The sequence below is a fragment of the Notamacropus eugenii genome, chromosome 7, assembly GCF_028372415.1.
Source record: "Notamacropus eugenii isolate mMacEug1 chromosome 7, mMacEug1.pri_v2, whole genome shotgun sequence".
NCBI lineage: Eukaryota > Metazoa > Chordata > Mammalia > Diprotodontia > Macropodidae > Notamacropus > Notamacropus eugenii.
The window spans coordinates 130197969-130210921 of record NC_092878.1 but is presented as its reverse complement, the minus strand read 5'-3'; the positions used below and the strand labels follow the sequence as shown (position 1 = coordinate 130210921).

Genomic DNA, 12953 nt, shown 5'->3' with positions numbered 1-12953 from the left:
CGTTAGAGAAAAAGCCACTGACAGCAACGATACCATTAAGAGCCTCTTGCAGAAGAAATCTGAGGATTCTAAGAAATGGAGAAGAGGCATATTCCAGGCAAAGGCATAAAGACAGGCCATAGAACATCATGTATAAGGAAAAGTAAGAAGATAAAGTATAAGAAAATTGGAAAAGTAGCAAAGGGCCTGGTTGTGAATAGACTGAAATACCAAATGAATAAATTGAGTGAGAGTCTGGAGATAACTGGGTTCGGAGGGCAGTGACACGGGTAGATTTCCACTTCAGAAAAAGTGTCTTTGGCAGCTCTTTGCATGATAGATTAAAGCGAAAAGAGACGAGACAAGGAAACTAACTTGAAGGCTACTGTAAGAGTCCAGGCGAGAAGTGATGAGGGATTGAGCTAAAGGTGGTGTCTGTGAGTGTGGCGAGGTGACATGCAGAAAAGATGCTGTGAAAGTAGAAATTTAAAGATTTAGAAACTAATTGGATACAATATAGATATACATATATATATATACAATCAGTTGCTAAATCTTTAAATTTGATGTGTGTGTGGGGGTGTGTGTGGGTGTGGGTGTGGTTGTGGGTGTATAGTGAATGTGAGTGAGGAATCCAAGATGTCACCAAGATTGCAAACCTGTGAGCATCTTTATTTACTCTCTCAGATCCTTCTGCCCCACTTGTTTCCTTGGGGATGGGAAATTGTGTGAGCACCCTTTAGCGATGGAGTTGGGAGCACAGATACCCAAGGATTTCACTCTGCAAGGATTCTCTGCCATCCTATTGACTACCCAGGCATATAGACTCCTGATCCTAAGCTGCCACCTTTCCTCAAGTGGCCGCAAGTTCTGGCTCTTCAGTTTTTAACCTGTCCTCAGGAGCCAAAGTATCTGAGTTGTAGGGAAGAAGAGGAGGGGTCTGTCAAGTTGACCCTGACTTTAGTTATGTCACAGCATTGATGGGGATGAGGATTTGGTCAATAGTGCCCAAGCTAAACTGTTTTATCCCTCTGTCAGGAAAAGAGGTCAGGAGTGGAGGTAGAGCCCTTGTTGGGGGTAAGGGGTAGGAAGGGAATATCTGTTTTCACTTGGTCACATGAAGAATATAAGAAAAATAAATAAGAAATCTCTATTAAAATTTTGTGTCTCAAAAAAAAATCTTTGCCTTGGACAATAATAGGTAAATTTGAATAAGGGGTGGATTTTTTGGGGGAGGGGTAAGTAGATTATTTTGTGCACACCGAATTTGAGATGCCAATAGGAGAATGAGCTGAAACATTCAATAGGGAATTAGTGATTTGGTTTTCAAGCTTGGGAAATAAATATGTCTGGGAATCATCTAGATTGAGATGATAACTGAATCAATAGAATCTTATGAGATCACCAAATGAGACAGTATAACCAAAAAATAGAAGGGGACTGCAGATAGGGAGAAACTTAGGATAAATGAGATCCAAAGGGAGCCAAATGCCCTGAGGAGTGGTCAGACATGTAGGGGGAGGAGAATCAAGGAAGATCAATGCTATGAAGGACCACAGAGGAAAGCATCCAGGAGGAAAAGATACTGATGTGTCCAATGCTACAAAGAGGTAGAAAAAAGTGAGGCCGGAGAAAGACCATTAGATTTGCTCATTAAAAAGTAGTTAGAAGTAGCAGTAGTTTACAAAACATCTTAAATTTTACAAAGCATTTTGTAATTATCTCATCTTCACAACAATACTATGAGGTAGGTGCTATAATTATTCCCACTTTACAGATGAGGAAACTGAGGCAAACAGTGGTTAAGTGTTTGAGGCTGGATTTGAACTCAAGCCTTCCTGACTCCAGGTAGAGCACTGAATTTACTAGTCAATTCAGAGTAAGAAGCTCAGTTGAGTGATGAGGGTAGAATCAAGATTGCAGCAGATTTAGGAGAGAATGAGACCTAGTTTAGGTGGTATTTCAAAGACTTGGGAAGGCAGGAGAGATAGAGAGCAGCAGAGAACTAAGCAGAGTATTTTCATGCATGTGGCAGATGCCTGGAGTCCTTAAATGACTTTCCCAAGTTCAAGCAGGTCATAAGAGCAGGGATGCAAGGACAGATCCTTTGATTCCAGATTTTCTACTATACCCCATTCCCATTATATCAAAGATTCTTAACTTCATTGTTTACTGAGATTTTTTTGTTAAGTGTTTTCAGTCATATCCAACTCTTTATGATCCCGTTTAGCGTTTTACCGTCAAAGATATTGGAATGGTTTGTCATTTCCTTTTCCAGTTCATTGTTCAGTCGAGGAACTGAGGTAAACAGGGTAAAGTGACTTGCCCAGGGTCACACAGCTAATAAGTGTCTGGGACCAGATTTGAACTCACAAAAATGAGTCTTCCTGCCTCCAACCATACCACACTCATTCATTGTACCACCTGCTTGCTTTTTACTGAGATTAGAGCAGATGTTTTTACTGAGGCCTTAATTATAATTAATTACTTTGGATAAAGTTACCTCCTAAGTAAATGGATATAGAGGCCTAAGGGAACTTCCAACACATGAAAGATGTTTTAGAAGCAGAGTGTTTCATCAATACTTGAGCACATCAATACAGTTCTGCCCCAGCAGTCTCTGTGACGCCCTGTACAAATGGTGCTCAATCACTCTTCTAAGGAAAATTAATTCCTAATGGCCAAGAGAAAAGTCACATGAAATTCTTAGTAGTTGAACTTAAAACTTATGACATTGATAAATAGATATGTGAAGAGATGCAGCCCTCCTTCAAAGTACAATATATTTGGATACCTTGATTTTTTTTTGGATTCCAGCCCAGTTTTGTGGTAACAAGGTTTATTGTAAATACCAAAGGCAAATTTTTCTTTTATTAAAGAAGGATATTACTGGAAATAATTTTAAAGTTATCAGAAAAGTAATTTTTATATTCATAAATTGAATTCTAAAGCAAAAGCAAATTCATTATAAGAATGAAGAAAAATATGATTTTTTTAACCTTAAAACAACCTCATGATGGTCAGATCATCTATTCTATATTTTAGTTCTAAAACATTAACAGCAGGCTTTTTTTTTAAAGACTTAAGGAAATAATACTCAAATACGTCTAATGTTTCTGAGTATATGTGAAAAATGAAGATGTGATACTAAATGATCATTAAGGTCTCTTTCAGCTCTAAAATCTTAGATCCTACACTTAAGTTATCTGAATAGTTAGCTATATAATCACACTCCTTACTGACTAACACAAATATTACCTGTGGTAAAAATGTCTAGATTGGAAAGCATGTAAACTCCTTGACTAGTTACCAAGGAATTAGTGGCAGATGTTTATATTTTGGGGGTTATGAGAAGGTAATCATGTAAATTAATCAACTGTCTCTGTTCTCTAGTTTGATACTTGATTATTTTATAGAATTTTTCTTGCCAAGTTATTTTTTTAAAAGATTGAGTAAATAAAGGTTTTTTCCACATATTTGAAGTATATTAAATTTTGAAATCTACTGGGGAAATTTGATCACAAGCAAAATTTAGTATAACAAATATCATGTTGGTAGTAGTCATGAACAAATAACTAATGTTTATTGATACATCCTAATTTCAGATTAAATTCAAAATTAGATTTGTTTCATTTCATAATTACACAGATGAGCCAATCTTTTTTTTATTGTACATTTTATTCATTTAGGCCTCATTGTGTCTTTCCTTTGACCCACTAATAATGTGAAAATTAAATTACAAAAACACAAGATTTCCTTCCGTAGATAAAACAAAAGAAAGTGGCACAGACTTTTGGCTGAAGCATTACTGATCAAGTTTAATACCAGTCTCATGGCCAAAACCCCATGCCACCCTTTGAATATTTAAGGCCAAGTACAAATGTCACTTGCATAAACTAGCTGAGAATACACAGGGGTTCTAAATCATTACTTCCCAAAATTCTGTCAATCTGTTAGTGCCTGGTTCTGTCAAGGCTACTTTTTGGCTCATGCCTCTTATGTAATCATTCTCTACTACTTTGAACAAACAGTCTTTTGTTCATTTATTTTTTTGCTAAGTAAAAACAAAAATAAACTGTCTCATAAAAGACACTTCTTTCTCTGTTTCTTATTCATTGAGAATGCCAAAAATATTGTGCTAGATTCCCAGGCCTATCTAGCTTGAGTATGAAGAGCTGGCTGATTCTGGAAAACTCCATCTCCACTCATAATCTACCACTTCGTTGCATTAGAACACATAGGCTATATGATATAAAAATTAATTATTAAGATATGATCAAATGTGTCAAATGTGTCATTCTCTGTAAGTAAGTGAAAAACTCTACATAGCTTATCTAAAAGTTAGAAAAGATGTGTGATTTGCTCAATGTCCCACAAAGAGATCTATCTGTCTCTAGAGGTACAAGATCTTAACCTGAACTGAACAGACTGACAGTTACCACAATCTAAATCTTCTTAAAAGGAAACAAGTTAATTTTGTGCTTGAAAGTTTGTTACTGTTCATTTTAAACAATACAAACTGACTAGGACTTTTTTTTTAATCAAACTTTCATTCTTATTTGATCAAGACTACATTACTGTCCTTAGGACTAGTGAGTTAATTAAATTTTATTTTTTAGCTTCTCTTACATCAAACCTTCAGAAATGATATTGATCAGCTCAGGAAAACTCAAAAATCTCAAGTCAAATTATTTGCAATTACTCTACTTTTACCTGTTTTCTCAAGCTTATCATCCTTCTTCAGGCTTCATTTTCTTTCCTTCACAATCATGAAGTAAACCATTTCAAATTTACAATGCAGAATCTACTTTAAAATCTTTTTGATCTATCACTAGTCATCGCTTTCCAAACCACAATCCTCAGTTACCTGACTCAATCTAATTTCCCACCTTCTACTCACAGGCTGTTATACTTGCTGAAGAATTGCTATAGGAAGGCACACAATGTTGGTGAACTCAGTCTACTAAAAGTTCATCTTATCTAATCTCAACTTTGCCTTCAATTCTGCAAAGCAATTATTTTCTTCCCAGATTGACTATCATACTTACCATACAATGTTTCAAAACTTTTTTCTCCTTCCTTTGCACCCCTTTTGAAAGGTTTCACATTATGCTTAACTGAAAAAATTAGATCAGCCATAGAGTCCTCACTCTCCTCCCTTTTTCTTCAAATTCTATATTCTCCTCCTTTGCTTTAGTTTCTAAAGAAAAGGTCAAGGTAACTCCTTCTGTGCAGATGACTTTGAGATAAACATATCCAGCCTTCCTCTTTCTCTTGAGTTTCAGTACCTACTGATGTCTTCATCTGGAAGTCTAACAGGAATCTCAAACACAGCATGTCCAAAATGGAAACATAATATTTCTGTACTGCCCTATTTCTGTCAAGGGTGCCACCATCTTTTTTGTCACCCAAGTTTTCAACCTATGAGTCATCCTTCTCCCTTCATCTTTCTTCACTCATTCTGGTATCAAATCACTTGCCAAGTCTCATCAATTCTAACTCCCTAACATGTCATTAATCTCTTTCTCACTACTCTCAAGGCCTACACTCTAGTTCATACCCTAAACATCTTGATTATTGAAATACATTCTTGATTGGTTTCCTTACCTTACTATTCCATCCACCACAAAAGGGCCAAATTTTTATCTAAAGTATATTTCTAAATATGTCACTTTCCTATCTGCCATTTAAAGCCCTTCACACTCTGGCTTCAATCAACCTTTCCTGAATGATTCCATATTACTTTTTCTCACGCATACTGCATTCTAGGAAAACTGAAATGCTTACATATTCCCTATATATGGCATTTCATTTCCTTCCTGTCTACCTTTATACAAATTGTCTCTTTGTCTAACCTATTTTGCCTCCTCACCTTTGCTTCCTGAAATCACTGGCTAACTCAGGTGTCATTTCCTATTTGAGACCTTTCCTGATCTTCTGAATTGAGAGGGCGTGCTTTTAATTTGATTAGCATTTATTTACCTGCGTGCAGATTCTTTCTCCTTCTTTCCTCCACACCCCATTTCCAGTAGAATATAAGGTCCTTGAAGACAGGGCTTATTTTGCTTTTGTGTATATTTCCCTAATACCTGACACATTGCCAGCCAGATGGTATGTGCCTAATGAATTCTGGTTGAGTAGAATATATAGGATTCTTTTGTTCTGCATTAAAAGATATTCAAAGTCTTGGGGCACAGAAGCATTTCTTTCCATTCTGTTAAACCTTAAAAAAAAGTGGCTTCTATAGGGAATTTAAATTCAGATAAGTTGTACTATCCCTATCTATATTCCTACATATATATGTATATACATACACACATATATATTATATCCCAACATATACATAATATATTCTCTCTATATATATATCCCATATATATACTATGTTCATATATATATATACACTACAAGCTGTATATGTATAAGAGCAAGAATGATGATGACAAAAAAATAGAGTAGATACTAAAACACTTTATAGTTAAAAGGTAAGATATCCTTCAAAAGTCATATTAAATAGTGGTTTTGATTATATTTTAAAGCATTTCAAATGTCTCTCACCCTTCAAAGTAATAGTTTTCTACTTATTATATAAAAAGTGTTATGTTGGGGAAAAGAGGCAAATGAGGAGAAAATCAGAAAGTAGCAACAATTTTTCATTAGAAACCATTGAGACATTATACAACAAGATGCTGGCATTTACTCTGAAACTTTTTCACTCAAGTAACTGTAACTAAAAACATAAAATTTGATGTTTGATTTAGATATGGATTTTTCTTGGTTGAGTGGCCAAGAGACAATGAATAGTTTCACAAATGGAAACACGAAAGCATAATATCCTTGAAGATTAAAGGGATGTTTTCATGAAAAAATGATATTTGGACTTACCATAATCATTATCATAGAAAATAATGAACTTCTGCCAGGCATATTCTGTGACCACTCTTAAAATGACATCATTAAGATAGACAGGTGGACGGATAGACAATGTAAAGTCATCATTCCTGGTGCTCCTGGTGAGTCCACAGCCACTCCTTGGGGTCCCAGCTGTTGAACGCTGAATGAAGAGGTGAGGGATGTGCATGGCATCTGCCAAAGACTGGAGTGATCCTGCTGATGTACAGCCAATGGAGCTGACAAGGGCCAAGATGCCTTGGTTCATGAGGTCACAGGCTGTAAGAAAATATAGTGATATTCAGAATGAAACAGGCTTTCCAGTTTTGTTCTTTTAAACTTTTCCTTTAGAAAAAGGGAAGTGAAAACCAGATAAGTTGATTCAGCAATATAAAGTCATGAAATGGAAAGTGTGTGTGGAGAAACAGTTATAGAAGATAGTCTAAGATAGCCTATAAGAAGATATAGAAGATATCCCTCATGATCTGATATTTATTCTTTTACTTGAAAAATACTGAATGCCCCCAATGTTCAAGGCAGGGAAGCTAGGTGGTGCAGTGGACAGAGCACTAGACTTGGAGTTAGGGAGATCAGAGTTTAAATCTGACCTCAGACACTTAATAGCTGTGTGATACTGGGCAAGTCACTTACCTCATTCAGTTTGTAAAATGCGATCTGTATTGTTAATATATTTTTACTGTATTTGCATAATGGGTTAATGTATTTTTGCTTAAGAGAAGATCTTTTGCATTCATTAATAGGCCCATTCATTAGGTCAAATGAAAGCCTGAGTCACATGGAACCTGTGGTGGGAGGAGTTTGCTGAACAGGAAAAGGAAGAGGCAGAGCTAGGACAAAACTAAGAGGAAATTGGTCAGTCTAGACAGAGCTAGGAAGGATGCAGGCAAATAGGCAGCTAGCTACAGTGAGTGAGACAGTTTGTGATTTTGTTTAAGGGAGCCTGCTTATGATTTGTTTAATGGAGCTGGTTTGTAGGAAGGGAGGAAGGCTTGGGGATATTATGGTTCTCTGCATTGTTACTGTGTATAGATTTTTGTTACTATGATGGATTTGGGTTTTTGGTGTTTGAATAAATGTTTTGATTCTGTCTTCCATGTGGAGAGGCTGTTGTATTTCACAATTCAGAATTCTGCTGGGATATTCATGGCCACTGTAGGTGCTGTGAATATCACATTGGCTCTACAGGGTCTCACTGGAGAAGGAAATGGCAAACCACTTCAACAAGAAAACCCCAAGGACAAAAGCCCACAGAGCCCTGTTGAGTAAGATATGACTGAAAGACTCAACAATGATATTCATGTCATTGTAGGTTATAGGGGAGGCATAAACATAAATCAGAGCCTCAACGAGTCTGTAGCCCAGAAAAATAATAAGGGAGAGGAGGGAAGAACATAAATAACTCAAAAGAAAACAGTATGTTGTGCTACAAGGTAAGTTAGAAAATTATCTAGTAGTTCAAAAGAGAGAGTCAGATTGCTAAGGTAAGCATCCTAGCATGAGAAATCATTATTAATAACCAATATGTTGAGGAGATTCAGAAGATATCCCCTTTTTATAAATTCCTTATTTAAAAAAAATTCCCTTTTCTTTTAAAGGACATCACTGATAATGAGATTGCATTGACTTTCTTCCACCTTGTTCAGACCTCACCCAACCTTAATTTAGTCTAAGGTAAGGAAACCCATAGTTTCTACTCAAGCTTGAGTGGAGACAGATCCTTTGGTCTGGAAAGCCCAAGGCTGAGAGTGGTCTGGTATAGAGATATTTTCCCTATCAAGCAGATATTAAGTCCTTTTTTTTTTAATATAGCCCACCTTCAATCATGTTAAGCAATTAGATCTGATTGCTATTAAACAGCAAAACCTACTGTTTTGAAGGGTATATAAACTATGAGTCCATCATGACCTTTGGTTTAAGAAAGAAGATCAAATGGCCATCCTTTTATTAATAATCTGCTGGCCTTATTAATAAAATGATTAAATTACACCAAAATGATGTCCCTTGAACCTTTTTTTAATTGAAATGGTAGCAAAGCTACATTTTGAATTGGGTATGATTTTAATGAGTGAGGATGTTGGGGATTAGTGATTTTCAGGTTGAGTAAAAAGTATGAGGTGTGTTGATCAAATGGTAATTTTTGTATAGAAGACAGGCTGTGAGTAGAGGACTGGTAAGAAATGAGATTAGAGGTTTAGATTGGAATCAGATGTCTTAAAAAATACCAAAATTGCAACTAAGCATTAAAACTATAGTTTCATAGTCATATGTATCTCAAATTGGATGCTGATTATTGAAGACAAAGGTATAAGATCATACTTATAAAATTATCTAGAAATAAACAAAAAGTTCATCTTAATATCATAAAAAGTAGTTATCTAAAACCAAAAGTCAGAGTAATATGCAATGGAGATGAACCAGAACCTCTTTCAGTAAATCTAAGAATAAAGCAAGAACGCCCATTCTTCCCATTAAAATTTGAAATTGTTTTGTATATGTCATCACCACCCATGTCATCATGGTCCTCTTCAAGAACTAAGGACCACAGCTACAACACAAACATACAAGGACCAGTAGTGAAGCCCTGCCCCAGAGCTGTCCAACAGCTAGACCCTACCCCTGGGGTCTGCCAGCAGAGAGGCTCTGTTTCCATAGTAACTCAGCAGCAGGACCCCACTCCTCAGGGAGACCAGCAACAAAATCCCTCTTCCAGGGCTAGCCACCAAAAAGACTGTTGTCCTAGAAACCTAGCAGCAAGGGCCCACCCTGGGGGCACACATGAGAGTAATGCAAGAGAATTATGAAAAAAGAGTCAGTCTCATAGGAAAAGACAAACAAAAATTTACTGAGGAAAACAACGCCTTGCAGAATTGAACTGGTCAAATGGAAAAGGACATACAAAAGCTCACAATGAAAAGAATGCTTTAAAAATTAGAAGTGAACAAGTGGAAGCAAATGACCCTATGAGACCTCAAGATATGATAAAAAAAGAAAAAGTAAAAAAAAAAAAATAGAAGAAAATGTGAAATTTCTCACTGGAAAAACAATTGACCTATAAAATAGATATAAGAGACATAATTTATGAATTATTGGATTATCTGGAAGCTATGATAAAAAAATAAAGTCCGGAGAATGTCATTCAAGAAATTATCAAAGTAAACTTCCATGATATATTAGAACCCAAGGGCAAATTAGAAATTGAAAGAATCTACCAATCACAGCTGCATTAGACCTTACACTATATTTCATAATCTAAATGGACATTAATATCAATAAGTATTAATGATATCTTACCATTCAAGACTATACTATAAACATTAAAAAAGAACCAGAACATTTACGTCTCATAGGATTTGTATTAATTTCCAAAGAAGAGAGAAAGTAATAACCAAAGATAAAATGGATTACTTTTTGATATAGATAGATATAGTTATATAATTATAAATAACTGCATGAAATTAAAAAGCATCTGCACAGAGAAAAATTATGCACCTAGTGAAAGAAGGGAAGTGGTTGAGTGGGGGAAAATTTTTGTATCATATTTCCCTGATAAGGATTTGGTATTAAAGTTATTACACACATCACATACACACACTGTATATATACATCCTCACATATATACACACACACATATACATATATACACATATACATACATACATAAATATGTGTGTATATGTATATATCTATGTACATATACATGTATATGTATATGTGTGTATATTTATCTATCTAAATATTTATAAAATCAAAAGCCATCCCCTAATAGATAAGTAGTCAAAAGACATAAGCATGCGGTTCCCCAAAGCAGATTTCAAAGTATTAACAGCATACAAAAGAATGCTTCAAATCACTAACTATGAGAGAAAACAAATAACATAAAAATTGCAAGAAAAATATGAATGAAAACAGCTCTGGGGTTTAGCCTCAAATCCTGAAAATGGTTCAAGATGAGAAGAGACAAATAGTGAATGATGGAATTGTGGAAAGACAAGTACACTACTGAATTCTTGGTGAAGTTTTGCACTGATTCAATCATTTGGGAAAGATATTTGTAATTGTGCAAATAAAATGAACAAAAAGACCATATCTTTTGAGTCAGAGACTCCGTTACTGACTGTATATTCTAAAAAGGTTATTGAAAAACAAACAATCCCAATAATCATATAAAAAATTTTAGCAGGATTTTTTGTGATAGCATAGACTTGGAAACAAAGTAAATGGATATCATTTGATGAATGGCTAAACAAATTGTGGCAAATGAATGAAATGGAATATTACTGTGTTGTAAGACATTATGAATGTGATGAATAAAGAGAAATATGGAAAAATCTATAAGAACTGATGGAAAGTGAAGTAGAGCCAAGATTCAATACATACAATGACTAAAACAATGTCTGTCTGTGTTCGTCCTTCATTTTCAAAGACCATGACGTCAGATAAATGATGACATGCCTTGCACTTGACTTTGTTTAGAGTGGGTGAGGGCTGTGCAAGGTCACCAACCTCATTTTCTCCTCCAAATAATGTAAACCGAAAGAACTACATACATATACACATACATCAAAAGTGAATGTTGCAAAATTATAAAGAATAAAAATAACTTGAAAGAAGAAATGTGAGAGGAATTCACTATACCTCTCTGCAAAGGTAGGACAACCTCAAGTCTTTTATTGTGTATATTTTCAACTTTTTCCAATGTATTAATCAGCCATGCTGATTTTTCCTTCCTTCCTTCCTTCCTTCCTTCCTTCCTTCCTTCCTTCCTTCCTTCCTTCCTTCCTTCCTTCCTTCCTTCCTTCCTTTCTTTTTCTAAGTTGTATTTGTCATGTGGAATAATCCTCCAAGAGAGGAAAGGATCCAGGAGGAAACTGGTGATGTAAAAAAAGTCATCAATTATAATTCACTTTTTAAAAAGTCAGTTAGGGGGCGGAGCCAAGATGGCGAAGTAGAAAGACGCACATACACATAGCTCCGAATCCACAAACCACAGAACGGCAGAGGGGACTAACCCAGGGCGAATTCTGCACCCAGAGACCACGGAATATTGGAGCGAGGGGGATTTCTGTTCTGGAGAGACCTGCAAACCTCTTGGGGGGGACCTTCGCGCCAGGGACTGGGCGCCGGGGCGGGAAGAGGAAAGCAGCCCTGCCGCAGCAGCGACACCGTGGGAAAGAGATCCAGCGGCCACGTGGGTCCCCCCACCCACAGAGGGACCTGCAAACCTCTCGCAAAAGGTCCGTTGCGTTGTAGACACGGTGCCCAGCCCGGACCTGCGGCGGCGACGGCGGCCACGGCTCCGAGAGACAAAGTTCTGAGAGGGATCTGGAGGTGGGATCTTCAGCAGCTGCACGGGCCCCCCACCAACAGGTGATTGACGGGGGTAGGTGAGAGAGTCTCTTTGGCGGGTTGAGAGGGGAGCGTGGTGCCCCCATAGCTCAGGCCCCCCCAGGAGGTGGGGGCTGAGAGGCGGCTGTGGACGGGGGCTCCCCAAACGAGCGGGAGCCTGGATCCATTGTGGAAGGTCTGTGTATAAACCCCCTGAGGGAATAGAGCCAGAGAGGCGGCCCTGCCCCTGACCTCAGCACCTGAGCCTAATTTAACACTGAATAACAGCCCTGCCCCCGCCAAAAATCCTAAGGCGGGAAGCAGCATTTGAATCTCAGTCCCCAAACGCTGGCTGGGAGAACCAGGAGGCGAGGTGGATGTGAGGAGAACATTCAGAGGTCAGGCCACTAGGGGGAGACAATGCCAAGAAAAGGGAAAAGAAATAAAACTATTGAAGGGTACTTTATGGGAGAAAAATCACTTCCTCCCTTCCTTTCTGATGGGGAGGAACAAGGCTTGCCATCAGGCAAAGACACAGAAATCGAGGACTCTGTGCCCCAGCCCACCCAATGGGCTCGGGCCATGGAAGAGCTCAAGAGGAATTTTGAAAATCAAGTTAGAGAGGTGGAGGAAAGACTGGGAAGGGAAATGAGAGGGATAAGGGAGAAGCATGAAAAACAGATCAGCTCCCTGCTGAAGGAGAACCAAAAAAATCTTGAAGAAACTGGCACCTTGAG

At 37.3% G+C, this 12953-nt stretch overlaps 1 protein-coding gene across 3 annotated transcripts in view; it reads right to left on the bottom strand.

Moving 5' to 3' along the window:
• GRID2 (glutamate ionotropic receptor delta type subunit 2) overlaps nt 1–12953 on the bottom strand; it is a 1741897-nt gene that overhangs the window by 861201 nt on the left and 867743 nt on the right. For all 3 annotated transcript variants that reach the window (XM_072624913.1, XM_072624914.1, XM_072624915.1), the window contains one exon: nt 6865–7149. In XM_072624913.1, coding sequence (XP_072481014.1) covers nt 6865–7149 — 285 coding nt within the window. The remainder of the gene's footprint in view (nt 1–6864; nt 7150–12953) is intronic.